Source organism: Chaetodon trifascialis, chromosome 7 (assembly GCF_039877785.1).
Source record: "Chaetodon trifascialis isolate fChaTrf1 chromosome 7, fChaTrf1.hap1, whole genome shotgun sequence".
Classification (NCBI taxonomy): Eukaryota; Metazoa; Chordata; class Actinopteri; order Chaetodontiformes; family Chaetodontidae; genus Chaetodon; species Chaetodon trifascialis.
Window position 1 is genome coordinate 23,597,339 of NC_092062.1, and position 16,634 is coordinate 23,613,972.

Below are 16,634 nucleotides of genomic sequence, written 5' to 3' on the forward strand. Positions count from 1 at the left end.
TCTGCGCGCTGCTGCTCTGGGAGGAACGTGACTCCGGTAATAAGTTGCAAATGCTCACAACACTTCTGAACAGACATTCAAAATATAAAGTGACATAAAACTTTGGAGATTCTCCATTATATTGTAAGCGGAGGACCAGCATTGAGACATTTCGCAGTACACTTGCAAAGTCTGACATCCTGGAGAAGTTCTTCTGACACTTTCTGTCAGCACATTGTACTTTATACTGCATGAAAACACTTTGAGAGTGGGTGTTGAATATGTAAAGTCATGAATAATATCACTAGGAGGATAAACATGTTTCCTTACTTTAAAGGCTTTATCTTTTATCTGCACTAAACAGATGCAGAATTAATGTACTTCTAAATGTATGCATGATAAAATATCCATTTTAAAGGAACAGCTTGACATTTTGTGAAACCAAAGTTCAAAACTACTCAAATCCAGCATAATTTAGAGCTAAAACCAGCAGCCAGTTAGCCTAGCTTATCCTAAAGACTGTAAACTTTAGCTTCATATTTAGCATACTAATGTGAGAATGGTATCAATCTTTTCATCAAACTCTCTGCACGAAAACAAATAAGACTGACAAAGCAGCTTGTGAGAGCACACACAGCTACGCACCAGCGCTGCACAGTACTGTGTCTTTGTTGTTGCTGTTTTCCTGTCACATTGGACCATGCATGGAAAAACTTGAGCTAATTTGCCTGGAGTTTCTTTCTGCTTGTTTCCTTAACAACAGAGGGCAAGCCTCTACCACCAGCACCACATCACACCCCACCACACACACACACACACACACACACACACACACACACACACAACCGCTGCTTTCCTCCCTCCCCTCTTCTCTGAGCTTGCCCTTTTTAGGCTGTTCCTCTTTTTTTTCCATCTGAAAAGGGGGATAGTATGACAGCTTTTCCTGCTTCTTGTGGATTGGAGCCGGGAGAGAGAAAACTCTGTTACTCACTTCGCCTCCAACTTTGAGAGGAAGTTACCACCTCTTCCCCAGACTCTGTGCACACACGCTCAGGCAGACACACACACTCTTCAGGACTTGACCACAGCAGCAACAGGGAATCAACTGAAACAGGGAGGACTGCTTGTAATGCTGTGCTTTGTTTTGTTTTTTTAATTTGGAGGGAAAGAGGGCTGAAATCTGCAGTTTGCCTGAAGCTTTCTGTTTGGACTGAGCAGTTTCAGAGGCATCTTTCTTGTCATCACAGACTGGTGAGTTTGACAGTTTGACAGTGTATGTAGAGTCCCATAGGAATCCCACTGACCACAGCTCCACTGTCACTGAACTTTTACAATGGATGAACTAGTTGAGTGCCTACAGTTGTAATCCTCTGCATCTCTCTGCAAATGTAAGTTTGGCAGGCTTGTTTAGAGGTGAGTGTGTTTGGGAAAACTTCCATGTGCTATAAAGTTTGATATCTGGTTTCCATCACAGCAGCTCTAGTAAGTTTTTACTTCACATGAAATACGAGTTGCTTGTGTGATTGTTTGCATTTTGATAAACTGGGTTAAATTGGTGAAAGTGAATGAGTTGCACCTTGGTAAAGCTATTTTACACATGATGTTGACTGTTTTTTACACTAATATCCATATCTTGTTACAGTGTGTGTGTCATTATCAGTCCTGGATGAAGCTAAATATCCACATCCATCCTTGTACTGTCATGTTTTCAGCTTGCATTCAATGAACTGCTGCCAAAGAGGAGCTGATGCAGCACTTTGAGTTGAGACAGCACAGGAGTGACCGGGTATGGCTTTCCTGTGCAGCTGCACAATATTGGACAACCTTGCAGTGATTAATTAGTTGCCACCTTGCTGCATCCTTTCACTTTTTATGCTTTTCGTCTAGTCCAGAAAGAGCAGACGTCACATAATCAGAGACAACTGAGGTGAGAGATCTCAAAAATGTGGCATGAAAAGTCTGCACATGGTGCATCTGGCTCTGTTTTTTTTTTCAGCTGTTCCCTTTTTTTCACATGGGCTGATAGAAACATTCATGCAGCAGCAGTCAACCATCTGCTTCAGCTCCCAAAGCTCTCTCACTCCACTGGACGTGTGGTCAGCACCTCTTATCAGGGAGAAAGGAGGCAATGGGTGGAGGCTGAATTGGGCTGGGCTGGTCTCAGCGGTCTCCTTTAATTTACACTATCTGAGTGGGCTGGCAGCACTTTAGCTGTGCCTCCTCCAGTCAATCAGATAACCTTCCATAGGATACGTGTGAATGCTTTGTTAAGTAACCCCTTCAAGGCTGGCTGGGAAGAGTTGACTTCTGTATGACCTCTCCAAGCTAATCATGCCAGGAGACTTTCCTTTTCCCAAAACCCACTAACTTGCTTATCAGTCGACCTGTCTTATCTGTCTTGAGGATGGTTGTTAACTTACTCTATTTACCCAGAGGTCAGAGGTCGGAGTCTGATTTTAACTGCTTGTCTAAACTCCCAGGGTACCAATCCATTTGTAGGGGAGATACAGAAGGTTTCACATTGCACACAGCAGAGATAAGTCAAGAGAAAGGAGCCCCACAGTTTTACACTGTAGCAAGAAATAAACACAACCCCTTGTGATAAAAGGGGTAAAGTGTGCTATTCACGATTGTTCTCAATGTTTTTCACAATGATGATGAACAAGAAATATCTCCTTAAAGCCAGAAACCAGAGCATGTGATGATGCCACATTGCAGAAAGCCTGGAGCTACCCAACAGACAATGAATTTAGCTGATTTAGCAGGCATACAAATGGGTTTTTTTCTATAGCAGAGTTGTCTGTTATTAAACAATAAATGTATTCTTAATCACAAAATAGTCCCAGTAGGTGTTCTCCCAGTCATGTGCATAGAGCAGCTCCTTTAATGTTCAGTTTCTCATTTAATATATGGCTTGAGGAGAACACCATTAAATTAAAAAATTCATTATGTTGGCCCATTGCAGGGCACAATAATAACAACAAGATCATTTGCAAGTTCAGCAATTTTGTTCTTAATGTATATACATACAGTTTAACATGTCTCTCATGTCCCAGTTTTAATTGGAAAATTCTGCATCGACAGTTCACTGTTGGCTGGTCAGGAAAAGCTTCAACATCCATAAATTAAAATGAGTTATGATTTCATCATGCAGCTCTGCTGTCATGTTTACTCTCTTTTCCCAAACTTTTTCAAAGTTAGCTAAACATACACAAACAGAAATGCAGTGTGAAAGATATGGCCAGACTTTTAGCTTAAAACATTAAAAAAAAAAAAGAAAAGAACAGAACAGAATGCGAAGAATTAAGACCTCTGATATTATGTCAAAGATGTCCGTGTATTTTGTTGCCAAGATATCTGATATAGTTAGCATGCTAACCAGCTAGCCCCAGCCTGTCCTCGCTTGCAATTCCACATTGTACCTCAAGAGGCAGTAGTCCAATAGTACAGCTCAGGCTAGTAGCCAGTTTGCTACATTTCACAAGCTTTCTGAGCTTTTTAGTCTAATAAATAAACTAAAGAAACTCTCAAAATGTAAAGAAAGGACAAATTCTAACACCTATTTTCCTTAAAAGGAAAATACAACCATACACCTTCTGAATTCCAGTTTCTCTCGTTTAGTGAACAAAGATGACCTTCATTTTGACAGAAACAAAAAAGAACTCACCAAAGCCATCGTGGTTTGTCTTTCGACTGTCCCAAAAATCACCAGCTCTGGTTTGGTGCAACTGAACTGAAAATCCCCTCTGCTGATGACCTACCTCTCGCTCCTGCTTTATGCCTCTCCTGTCCTGGCTTGCCGTGTCTTTGTTGTCCCTGGAGTCAGAGACCTGCTCGGAGATGCTTAAAATCAACTGTATTCCCTCTGTTCAGTCCCGGTCCGGCCTTGTTTACCGGGAGGATGCTAAGTTTCAGTTGCCCGTGGTGTAAACAGCAATAATTCCCTCATTCCTTGAGCTCCTGGTCTGGACAGACTCAGTCTAAGTGAGCTAACTTGCTAATGGCAGCTAGTAGCTACAGTAACGAGTATAATGAGCAGCAGTTAGTGGCTACTCTGGTGATATGCTGCCCCCTATTTGTTTTGTACCTTTAAAGCCGAACCCGACCATGAACAAAACTGTTGCCCACATCTGGCTCACTTACACACCCCAGCAGTCTCTGCCATGGACGAAAGTAATAGTTCAGCTTTTACCTCAACCACGTTGTTCCCTAAACATACAGTGCTATGGTCATCAGATGGCAGAGTTCATAGATAATTAAAGGATTACAAAGTGCACTTTAACAGTGATGACTTGGTCTTGTTCATAAACTCATTGTTCAGATGTGAAAGCTGACATTATGAGTAGATCTGCATGAAGATAACTCTAATCTCCCTAAGTAAGAGGCTATTCTGGAGTTAGAGAGAAAATTGTGTTTTCTAAATGACGTGTCTCAGAAACTGTGTTTAGCAAAGCTCCCATCAACCACTGATGTCTCACAGGGCTGAGGGCTTATTGCTTTCTCGTAGGAGCTTCACTGGTCAAGACACTCCCCAGTTCAGGCTCGGGCAGATGTTTGACATGCTAAGTCCAGCAGGTTTGCCTTGTCTCTCAGATACAAACACATACAAAGGCAGGGGGGCACACAGAAACCTAAACACACATAAAAAAGCACTTGAACATGCACAGAAGTGGTGGCCTTTCATTTGGTTTAAACTGTCTGTGAATATTTGGTCAAACAGGATGCAGCAGAGTAGAACCCCATGTTTTTGGTAAGTTTGTTGTTTAAGACAACATTAGTAGAAGAGAGCTGAGCCAAGATTAGTTAGTCACAGTCTGGAGGCAGCATTAAATAGACAATCAGAAAAAAATCTTTATGAAGATCAGAGCCAATGACAAAACAGCACAGAGATGTTTTTTCTGGACCGTACTTTGTTTTGGAACAAAATCTATTCAATCCTCCAGTGCCACAATCCAACATCCCTACATGACATTTAATTTCTTTACCACAAAAAACAATTGACAAAGTATTTATTTTACCTCTACTTCATCTTCTTGTGTGATAAGGAACTTTTCTGTAGACATTTATCTTGGATCTGCTCTAAGGGGTGTAATTACTCACCCCCATAGTAAAAATTTTGCAACTTTCATTCAAGGGGCACCATGGGAGATGAGAATAACGCTGACGTTTTGTGTTTATTGCTCATTCCTAATAGAGCTCATTAAAAGTTATGTAGGCTTCTCAAACGCCTTTTAAATATCTGAAAACAGGCACCAGCCTTCACTTTTACTACCCAAACTCAGTTCCTGTCACAACAACATTTCTGAGCCTCCTAAATCTCATGGAGCCTCACCATGTTCCCAAGCACTATAGAGTAAATGCTACGGACCCAATCATATAAAGGGCAAACACGTGTTTTGTGTCACAGAGTAATCTGCTGGGTCCATGTAATTGATACAGCATGTGGTGTTGGCGTGCTGCTGGATGGTGGCCCAGATCGATGAAAAGGGTGAGATCACGACTCTATTTTTGGAGCTCTGAGTTGAGGTTGATCTAAAGCTCTCTGCGCTTTCGAGAATCGTGGAGGAATGTTCATGTGAATCCGTTTCAACGTACAGGAACATACACAAACAACCAGACACTGTCAACATGCAGACAAATACTGTACACACACATAAATGAACTCTGTCAGCGAACACACACGCACACAGCTGTGGTTCCAGTTTGGCTTCCTACTGCCATGAGCGTTGCTTGATTTGCTTGATTGTTACCTCGATAACGTCAGTACGAAGATGGTACATTGGATATATCCTCTTCATTTACATAGTAAAGCATTCTGACTTTACCTCACATCAGGAACACATCTGGCTGTGATTAACCACTTGCCCTAACCCCCAGCTCAGTCCCATATCTCCATTACCCTCCCATTACCTACCATAGTCCACAAAATGTGCTCTTCACAGGACAAGCAGTGCACTGTGGTTCACTTTTCATGACACCAGGATACACAGGGATTCATTGGGCCATGGGTTGCAGTTGCTCCAGCCGAGCTGGCGTCATGTTGGCACACTGAGTCATGTTGAATTTGCAGCCCTACCCTTGTTGAAAAGTGGAGTGTCTTAAGTCAAATAACTAGCCAACAGGGCCTGACTGGTTTGATTCTGTGTCTCCTCCTGGAAAGGTTTTGTCCTTGAAAGAAAAGCTGTTGTTCATTGAGTGCACGTCAAATAAAGCACATGCCCAAAGCCAAATACAGTACATCAAAACATGAAAAAAAACAAAGCCTTCTTTTAGTTCTATGAAACACTGAATTGTATTCAAGAAGATTGGATGAGATTGAATCATCTAATGGAACAAAATGTTTCAATGTTGCACAAATAACACAGGTTTAGATCTTAATTTATTTCCAGTCCAGACCCGCTGAAGAGGAAACTCAATAAAAGTTGGGCAAGTTCTAACTTTGCATCCACTAGAGCTGTTTCTGTCTGCAGTTCACAGCACGTTGAAGTTCAGATCAGGGTCAAATATGATTTGATAGACGGGTGAGGTTTTTTTTAATTTAGTGTCATAATCTCCTAAAATAAAGGCCAATATATGCTGTCTCTGGAGTGCTTTTTTGCAATCTGAAAATGCTGAAAAGCTGCTTTCAGGTGTTGACAAAACAAGCAGTTGATGAACCAGTCTTAACTCAAGGACCTCTCGCTTGCTTTTTCTAGGCTTGTCTTCATCAACAGAAGACCCAGAGTTCCATGACAAGTGAGCAAACTCCATCTGCTGATGAAGATAGTGTGATATGGTCGAGAGCTCCGGAGCAAACAAGTGAGTGGAGCTTGTTTTCAACTTCTGTTTCAAAGGCCAATAATGAACTGTTCTTTACATCTGGCATTGAGCAGATGTAACTGACATGCAACTGAAACTGGCATCTAGATCTGGATAACGCTTGGCAGAGATGTTTGTATTATGTGTTTACTAGATCAGGTAGAAAGAAGCAAGAAGCAGTAGAGAGGGAAAGGGAGATGGCACAAAGCTCTCTAGCCAGAATCAAACCAGGGCCTCACTGTCATATGGCATGAGTCGTAACAACAAAGCCCAACCAAAGAAATATTACAGTGGTGCAGCCAGTACTCCTGACTCACCAGGAGAAGTGCTGCCTTTGTTTTAATTTGAATTGCAATATTTATTTTCTGTGGCCCGTTAAACTCCCCAAGTACTTTCCAATCTCCCTCTAGCTTGTAGTTGTCTTGTAGATGAGTCCACTCAGTGTAGTCACTCCAACTTGGCTCTTTTCACATGGTATGCAAGGAGCCATCAGACTTTGTTCCGACCTTTACTTTCAAAAACCCATATGTGGTTGTTTCTAAATGTTTTACTTCATCATATTGTCAGTGACACGCTGTGTCTCACTGATCCAGCGCATGAACAGAGTCAGACCAACTATATAAGTATTTGCAAATACTCTGTGACCCAGGTCTGTTTGAGGTCAACTTCACCTGGTGCGCCATGATGGCAACCACATGCCTGTCTTGTTTCCAAATGCAACAGTTTTCCTCTCAGTCAGATATTCTGGCAGGCCTTGACAAGGGGGAAGCAACACTAACAATTCACACAGCTTGAAACCCAAGATCTTCATGTCAAGAGGAACTGGGAAGAAATGCACCCTCACTTTCTCCAGAAATGTCCTTTGCAACCTTGTTGGAAGTGAAGGAAGCTCGCTGCGGCTTCCACAAGAAATTGCCTTCACCCTGTGGACCTTCCTGAGTGCTTTCACAGATCCTGTGAACAAAGATGTTGGTTTGGACAATGTTTCTGTTTACTGCGTGGAAAGAGATCGCCTGCACCTCTGCTGTTCTGGGGGAAGCTTGAAGTTCCATTATGTTTTAGTACTTGGAGTCAGTTTTCTGGCTTGATTACAGGTGTGTGATGAATGGCTTGTAGAGACATCCAGCAGTCACTTTTGTGATACAGTTTCAGATTCTTTGGCAGCTTGAAGGTTGCTGTTAACCTTTCATCAGCTACTGAAAGAATTTTTTCATGTGTGCGAGAATAAGTGAGCCAAGACTGAGCTTTGATTCAGTGTATTTATTTAAGGGGAACACGCACGAGTTTCAGAATGTGCTCCGCAAGCTGAAAATAGTGAATAAATTACCCAGATTGGTTTGTTTGATGCTGTGCATCATTAAGACCAGACTGTTTTTTCAGTAGCAGCCACAGAATCAAAGCAGGAACTTTTTAATGAACTTAATCAAGAGGAAAAAATACTATGTAAGATGCTATAAATTCTAAAGGCAGCTTCTGTGATCTCCCTCACCAGAGCGCGCCTGCGTGTGGACTCGAGATTAAAAACAATGAAATGTGATTAAATTCAAATCTGGCCATTTTCAGCCTGTGAAGCTTTGTCCCAAGCGAACCGCAGAAAGACCGTCCGATGTGCCAGGAATTGTTGCGGCTGCACAGAAATTCAAGGTATTAAAAATATTTCTTTCCCTCTGCGGTTTGGCGTGTGTCATTACAATGAGTAAATAACACCGACTCGGTCCCTTGTGTAATCTGACCTTTTCATCTTCTCTGTATAAATCAAATGTGTCTTGACTCCCTGCATAAATTCCACTGAAGGTTTTTGACTTTGACATGATTTCTTCATTGTGAAAGGGGAGTATTGTGGTTGGATGGGTTATGAAATAAGTATTACTGGTTAAGCATCGAGGGAAAAGTGTTTCTATTCTGTGACAAACTTTTACTCCGGAGGTCCGTCCCTGTTAGGAGGCAGCTGATAAATCACCCACTTGACATCTGTGTAAAGGAGACAGCTCCGTCATTCTGTCTTAACATACTTATCTGAGACAATGACGATGATGCTGAAAGAAGGCTTTGGTATGGATGTTGTCCCTGCGGAAAGGGACAAACCTTGTGGGAAGGAAAGGCCATTGTGGTTATCTTCAAGTGGATGACAACAAAAATATCACACTACATGACAGTTGGGAGTTTTTCTTCCCCTCAGCTCTTCCATCCAAACCAAAGCAAACAATACTCGGTCAGAAATAGTGTTTGACCTCACATGGCCACAACGCCATACTTTGTTTATGCTGGCTTCAGTCTGAGCACAATTTCTGCTGTGACCTTACATAAATAACTCGCTGATGGACAGATTGTGGGAAGAATTAGCTGAGCTAGTTGCGACATTTATCATTTGTTACTGGGATTATATTTTGTTTTGATTTAATATGAGATAAAGACATGTAGGCACACATTTCCTGCCCAGTTAAAGCCATGTCAGGATGGGTTAAGTGATTATTTAATAGTTAGGAGCGTGCAAAAGACTCAGGAAGGGGATGCCTGAGCGTTTGACCTCAGGATATGAGGCCAGGAAAGAGCGAACCATAAGCTAGCAGGGACAAAAAATGGGACTAAACATTGACGTCACAGGAGCTCAGACGTGGAACAAAGACACGTGCTGGCACAGGTTTGGTTTTATGCAATTGACTCAAGATATATGACTATTATTTCTAACTAAATAATGAAAGCCAGTGGAAAGTTTGTATTAAAAGCAATAAAATTAACTTACATTTTTGCAGGTTTGCCACATTATAACACCATATGGGGTCTTGATTCTTGAGATATTCTCACTTCTATGGCAGAACAGTTGGTGCAGATGCTCACACCACTCAGCAGAGTGTGAGAAGTGCAAAGATTTATTTGTTTGATTTTTGCGTACGTGCATAACGATCATTAGGAGTTCTAATTGTTATTTTGAGTTGAGCTGACGTGTTTATTGTCAATATTTGATCACGTCAGGAGTCATAATTCAAGGACTGTTGTTTTCATTCATAATATTTACCAGGCACTTTATAATGCAACTGAAGTTTGAGTAAAACATGATGGGACAAAATGATAAATCAAATCCCAAATGCATGACTCCTTTGTTATGATTAAGGTCTGATTCTGAAGGCTGCAGGGCAGGACAACATCTGCAATCTGAAAAGCAAATTGGGTCACTTGGAGAAAATGTCTGAAAGCTGAGTCATGGGCTGGTACATCGCGGTGGAGGAGAAGGTCTGTTAATAATTTCCTTCATAGGGTAAAACAAAAACACAACAAAACAACAGGGCAGGATAATTAGTGTTTAGATGGGATTTAAACAGGTTTCCAGTTGTTATTAACCACCAGCAACAGTTGCCTGAGTCCGGAAGAAGCTCAGGTTTGCTGCATTCCAGTGTGAGAAGACGCCGGTTACTCTACTGTAGGTGTCCAATCATTAACTTTGACCTTGGCTTGAAGAACTGCTGCAGTCATTCGAGCCGTTCGCTTTATTACCCTTGAGACAAAAACAAAATATCTCACTGGAAGCCATGTTCTTCAGCTCTGCGTGGATAATGATGAATAGATTCCATTAGCACTGAGGGATTAGGCTCAGCGGGAGGGAGGAGATGAACTTGTTCATAATTGAAAAGGAAGGAAGGAAGCTCAACAGGAAGACAGTGCGTAGGTCCATCCCCACGGTGCGCTGCAGAAACAAAAGGCCCATCGTCTCGCTCCCATGCGGGCCGAGGGGGTGGCCTGGAAAGCCTGTTGCCATAGTGACCGCTCTGTCACTTAGCCCCCGAGTGCTGTCTCAGTCAGGCGCTCTGTAGTGTACATAGGATCTGCCAAGAGTCAGCAAGATCAAAATCTGCCCTGGAAAGCACAGAGGCCCTGCTAAACCAACTGCAGCTGGCAGAGGAGCTTTTTCTGAAACAGGGCTGCAAGTTTAAAAACTTCACAGCGCAGCACTTTTCACAGGCCTCAGTCCCCCCACCTGGCATGTAAATCACTAACCCCCTGCAAGCTACAGGGCTTTTATTGAGTAAAGGAAAGTGATCCTGGAGCTCTTGTTGTTGGATTTTAGAAAGATTGTCATGGTCTGAGTTGCTAGGGACTTTGTTGTAGCTGGAAAACTTCAGATTCTGTTACTGTGTTTGAATGTTTTCTTCCACTTATTCTTCCACTTATAATTTGTACATATTTTGGACAAGTCAAACAGCTTAAAAGCCCTTTTTACCCTGGATTAGTATCATTTGCAGAATTTGTCTGTGATCTTAATCCCATGCAAGTCTGCAATGTCTGTAATTTGTTAAGTCTAATTTCCACTGTAAATTATCAAATGACCAAACACAGGCATCATGTGGTAATATTAGTCACATGCAAATCGTACAAATCGCCGTATCTGTGAAATTCAGACTTTGCCTATGCCGTGTGAATGGGCCACAGAAAACACAGAAATGAGGGGTAATTTCTCAATCACATGAGGCCCCTTTTCAAAAGCCTTGTGCAAAAACGCCTTAAGTCATCTTTGTGACGATATGAGCTGTCAAATTCTGTGGAGCGCTACAGACTCTAGCAAATCATAGCCCATGAGCCAATGAACACTGATAGAAGGCATTTTCCCCCTTTTACAAAAGCCCACACAGGGTTGACTATGTGTACAGTATGTCTGTATTTGCCCCTTTACAACATTCAGCTTTTGAGTGGACCCATTGCACTGTTAAGTTTGTATTCCACTTGACATCATCAGTCAGAACCAACAGGATAAGACAATAAAGCATTCTTCTTTTTAACAATACAGTTTTTACTGTATTATCAAGTGTATACAGTTACTTAGCAAAAATGAATTTTTATTTCTGCCATTTTGCTTTTTCATACTGCAACATACAGCCTGGACAGACCTGTGTTTTTGCAGTCTGTGTGCGTCTTATACCAAGTGAGGACAAGACAGCACAGTTGAAACCACTGAAAAATGAAAAGCCTGCCTCTAGTCTCTGGCTGGATCCTGCAATAGGACTGCCGTTGTTTGCATTGCAGACGCCTCAGTGAGTTTGGATCTAATGTAGCTTGACGTCTGTATGTGTGTGTGTGTGTTTGCTCTTGTCTGTTTAGCCTGAGGACCAAAGATCACAGGCCCTGATCCAACAGCACAGGAGAGAAAGAGAGGGGAGCGTGATCACTTTGCATCCATTCTCCAAAATCTCTTTTCACTATGAGCTGGGACTGAAGACGTGTGCTAAAGTTTCTTTTTGGTAAGTTTTCTGCTTTATCTGAACTCCTCTCTCTGTTTACTTCTGCTTTTACAGGAGAATGTTTGCTGTGTTTGAAAGTTTATTAGCAGGCCACATTACATATGGTTTACACATGTGTGGTTTTATGCTTGAATTTTATTGAAAACAAATAAGCTCAAATGCTGCATAAATCAGCAAGGTATTCACATCGTGATAGAAATCAGGCTCTGAGGTTATCGGCAGCTACAATTTAGAAGTAAATGCAAACACAAACATGTGGGTTGTGCAATTTGAGGACATCCATATGAGCCATGTGTAGGCAGAGGGACATGTGGTTTGACTTAGAGCAGTGCGCACAGGTTAGAGTGGAGCGCTTCGGAGTTCGTCATCATTTCACATGAACAGAGTGTTTGTTTTCCACCGCCAGCCACAACACAAAGCACATGTTACAGGGGAGTGCTAACACTAGTTGGATGGATTAAAGGCTCCTCCTTTTATTTTGAACTGCTCTCTCCTCTGTTGCCATCAACACTTTAATGTGTCTCATGGTGCAACACCATGATGTCATCAAGCCGGGGAGGTGGAAATTGTTCACAAAGTGAAGGAAAAAAGCCAGAGTCAGCAGGAAAGAGCCGCAGGGTGGAGGTAGAAGAGGGGAGCTGGGGAAGGTTGAAGGAGGAAATGCAGAAAAGACACGACCCTGCATGGTTCGGTATTCCATGAAGGCAATTTCTTTTTTATTTTTTTCAGATGAGCAACAGGCTTGTTTCTTTGAAAGCTACTGAGTGAGGAGGTAGCATGAGGGTAACACAGAGGACGGGATATAGATAATTGCTGAAAACAAAAAACAGACTGCTAAGGAGAATGAACTTGAACTGTTCTTGCATCTCATCTGGTGCACAGCTCCACTGGTTTTACTTAAGGAAAGACTTCCCTGGGAGGGTTCGGAATCGGGACTGTTGCATTGATGGTTAAAAACACAATAGAGCTGCTCAGATCAACAGGAAACAGGGAGGAAAGACAGTTTTCAGGGACACAACATCCAAACAATACAAATAGGTCAACAACACAGTGGCCTTTCAGTCTGAACTTCACAAATTGATCTGGGATTCCCATCAGGCAGGAAGGAGTTCTTGGTGGCTAGTTGGAAAATTGACACTTGACCTCTTTAATAGAGGGCTGTCATGGTTCAGAGAGAGCGGCAGAGGCAGAGTTCCATGTGCCAAATGCGTTATGATGATCCCAGTTGAAGCCAGCACTTTAGGAGGACACAGAGGAGCTTTTGTTTGACACTTGGAGGCCTCATCCCACCCACCCGAAGGCAAATGAAAAAGTACCGTGGTCAGTGGGTTTAACATCCAGGCGCCACACAGGACTTGACACTGGAAGAAGTGCGCTTGGGAAACTAACTTTCAGCATCTAAAAGAGCGTTAACATGGTCTCTTCCTGTAGTGTACACCAAAAACAAATTTTATGTGTTTGTTGTTTTTCAGGTGTGAGTAAAGCAAAGTCAAAATCACCATGGATGTGAAGAAAAAAGAAATGGACCTCCTGAGCAACAGCATAGCTGCATATGCACACATCAAAGGTAAGACACACCGCAGCCCAACACAATACCTACATCCACCTGTATCTGTGATTTCTATCCAAAAAGATCAAGCAACAACATCTTATGATCTTTTTTGTTCTCTCCTCAGCGAACCCAGAGAGCTTCGGCCTGTACTTTGTGCTCGGGGTGTGTTTCGGCCTGGTGCTGACGCTCTGCCTCCTCGTCATCCGCATCTCCTGCAAGCCGCGGACCAACATTGCTCCGTCCACGCCTGAGAAAAAACACTTAAAGGACATCAGCGAGGACGACGAGGAGAGTGAGGATGATGAAGATGAAGACGGGGAGGATGTAGAGGCACCTGTCCCTTTGCCCAGCACAGAAATCCCTGTCGGTAATCATATCAGCCCATCAGATGGGACACTGAGCGTAAACGTATTTACTTCCGCTGAGGAGCTGGAGCGGGCACAGCGACTGGAGGAGAGGGAACGAATCATACGTGAGATCTGGAGGAACGGCCAGCCTGATATCCTGGGGACAGGAACAGGGACAATTGGAAGAGTGCATTACTACTAAGAGGCTTCAAGGGAAACACTGTTAGCTCTGACAGAGACCTTTGGCTGGGCCCGATGTCCTGGAAGCCTGTGAGACTTGAGAGTGTTAGACTTAATGCAACATCATGGCTACAGGACAGCAGTGATGTGACACATTGATATGTCAATACTTGGCTCTGACAGAGCTGAACTATGGGATATTGCACTTCCTTTGTAGCAATGTTATGAATCTAAACCCAAAGGTGTCTTAAAGACTGATTAAACCATGTGGAAAAGATGTAGTATGAATGTGGGAACTGATGGACGCTTGAAGTAATCGGTCTATTAAAATGTTTGGCGCTTAATGACAGAAATGCACACAAACACTAGGCTAATGTATGTAATAAGTGAAAGATGAAAGCATCTGTAAAGACAATGTATGTACTGTATGTTGCAATGAAGAATATTTGCAGCAAGGACAAAAACTGGTGAGTTTATGGGGAAATCTCAACAGCTCTTGGAAACAGACTCTCATGAGTACTGTTAATGGAAATTATATGGTTTAAACAAGCACATATCAATCAATTTGAGGGGATGGGGGGGTCAGATTACACTTACAGTATAATGTAAAGACAATTAAAATTGGTGTCTTTAATTTATGAGTGTCAAAGGAAATGAAAGAATTAAAGTATTAAACCGAAATAATTTACTATTGTTTTTCTTCACAATGCTCAGATGTCAGACAAACATACAACAAAGCTCATTGTCTGCGTACCTGTGGGCTATGGATTTCTAATCAAGATAGAGAGCGAGGGCCTCAACTTGCTAATAACACTCTGGAAAGGTCATTCTTTGTCATTTCTTATTTCTGCACAATGTCTCCTGTTACAGTTTCCTTATAAAAATGTCTGGCAAAACAAAAGTCTCTGGGGGAGCCAGACATTAGCTGTAAAAAGAAAAAAGAAGTTGTAAAAAGAAGATGTTCTGATAAGAGTGTAATGACTTAGAATGAAATTAATTTCCTGTCCTCTTTAAAGGGGAAAAACCCTCAGTTCAGGTAGACAACTCGGGATACGCTGTAACTTATATCAAGCGCACCTTTCATGGAAAGGCGGTCCATTTAAACTCCACACCTGTTCACTAGTTTGCTGCGTCTACTGCTCTAGTATTTCCTTAAGAAAGTTGCTGCTTTGTCCAACATTATTTAATGACGGTTTTACGGAATATTAATGCGCATTTTCGTCGCCGCCATTTGGTTGATTCTATCATCTCACCACATATACCACTTCAACCCGGAAGGCTGAGTTTCCCTGACAACCAGAACGCAGCGCCTCTCTTCTTCCCGTCCAAGCTAAGTGCTAGCTGCTAATTGTTGTCAAAGATGTTTTTGCTCTGTTTAAGTCGCTCTTTTTAGTGGTACTAAATGTTTGTAGCCTAGCTAGCAGCAGCACCTCTCTAGTTCCTCTCACCAAGCTAAGTGCTAGCTGCCAATCGCTGTGAAAGATGTTTTAGCTGTGTTAAGTTCCTCTTTTAAATGCTAGCAAATGTTTGTAGCCATGCTAGCAGCAACGCTTCTCTAGTTCCCCTCACCAAGCTAAGTGCTAGCAGCCAATTGTTGTGAAGGATGTTTTAGCTGTGTTAAGGGGCTTTTTATGTGCTTGTAAATGTTTTTAGCCATGCTAGTAGCAAGCTCTACACAGATCGTTTAGTCAATCCACCCAATATGAAACATTTCAGCTATTAGAGAGATTGGCATAAACTGGCATCTCCTGCCCCACCATCAGGTTGGCATTTTTGGTTTTGAGCGAAATACTGATAGGAATGCCAAAAAGTGATCTTCAGCCAAAACCTATTGCCATCAGTTTTAAAGATTAAAAAAAAAATGGGTAAGATCCAACCAGGTAAAATAATGCACCTGAATTAATGCAGAGCCATAAGGATAATTGCAAGAGATCTCTTTATTTTACACACAGCCCATCCATAAATCATGTTAAATGCAGTCTAGTTACCAAATAGAGGCCCAAGTATGTAACATGCATGTTAAACATTGCAGACAATAAGTGCAGTATTGCCTAATCCCGAAAGTGTCATACCTGATTATGCTGTAAACTTCAAGTATGGCCAGTATTGGAATTATACGACCACAACAAACATTCAAGTTTCACAAAAACATACCACAGACATAAATGTCTGTATATTTGCAAGTCAGGACTGTTTGATCCAGATAAAAGCAGCTGTAGATGTCTGAAATGGGCAATAGAACCAGCTTTTGGCAGACAATCACTATTTGGCATGTCGTTGGCTCTTTTGGGCTCCCAAACAGCTCTTAATTTAGTGCCACTTATGGCTTTTATAATTCATCCAAATTTAGCTTTGTTTTGATGTGTGATTGGTTGTGTGCACATATATCACTTAAATGATTAATTGAAATTATACTTAACCTTATAATTTCTAGGGCACCATAAGTTTTCATTATGTTTGGCATGAAAACTTAAACTTAAATAGCCTGATACCAAAACATCAAACACTGTTATACACACGTATTAAATAATTCAGCTGCAAAACTAA

At 42.0% G+C, this 16,634-nt stretch overlaps 1 protein-coding gene across 1 annotated transcript; it reads left to right on the forward strand.

The window, feature by feature from the left end:
* The first annotated feature begins 921 nt into the window (after window positions 1-921).
* Window positions 922-14,765, forward strand: eva1ba (eva-1 homolog Ba (C. elegans)). Its single transcript, XM_070966608.1, has 5 exons — window positions 922-1,230; window positions 6,675-6,777; window positions 11,869-12,008; window positions 13,481-13,575; window positions 13,685-14,765. Exons 4-5 carry the CDS (start codon window positions 13,509-13,511, stop codon window positions 14,107-14,109), a joined length of 492 nt encoding a protein of 163 aa, XP_070822709.1. The 5' UTR covers window positions 922-1,230; window positions 6,675-6,777; window positions 11,869-12,008; window positions 13,481-13,508; the 3' UTR covers window positions 14,110-14,765.
* The last annotated feature ends 1,869 nt before the right edge of the window (window positions 14,766-16,634 follow it).

Excerpts from the sequence above, each read along its gene's own strand:
- eva1ba (XM_070966608.1), top strand. The coding sequence starts at position 13,509 with ATGGATGTGAAGAAAAAAGAAATGGACCTCCTGAGCAACAGCATAGCT. Across the intron at positions 13,576-13,684 it reads TGCATATGCACACATCAAAG|CGAACCCAGAGAGCTTCGGC; the intron begins GTAAGACACACC and ends TTCTCTCCTCAG.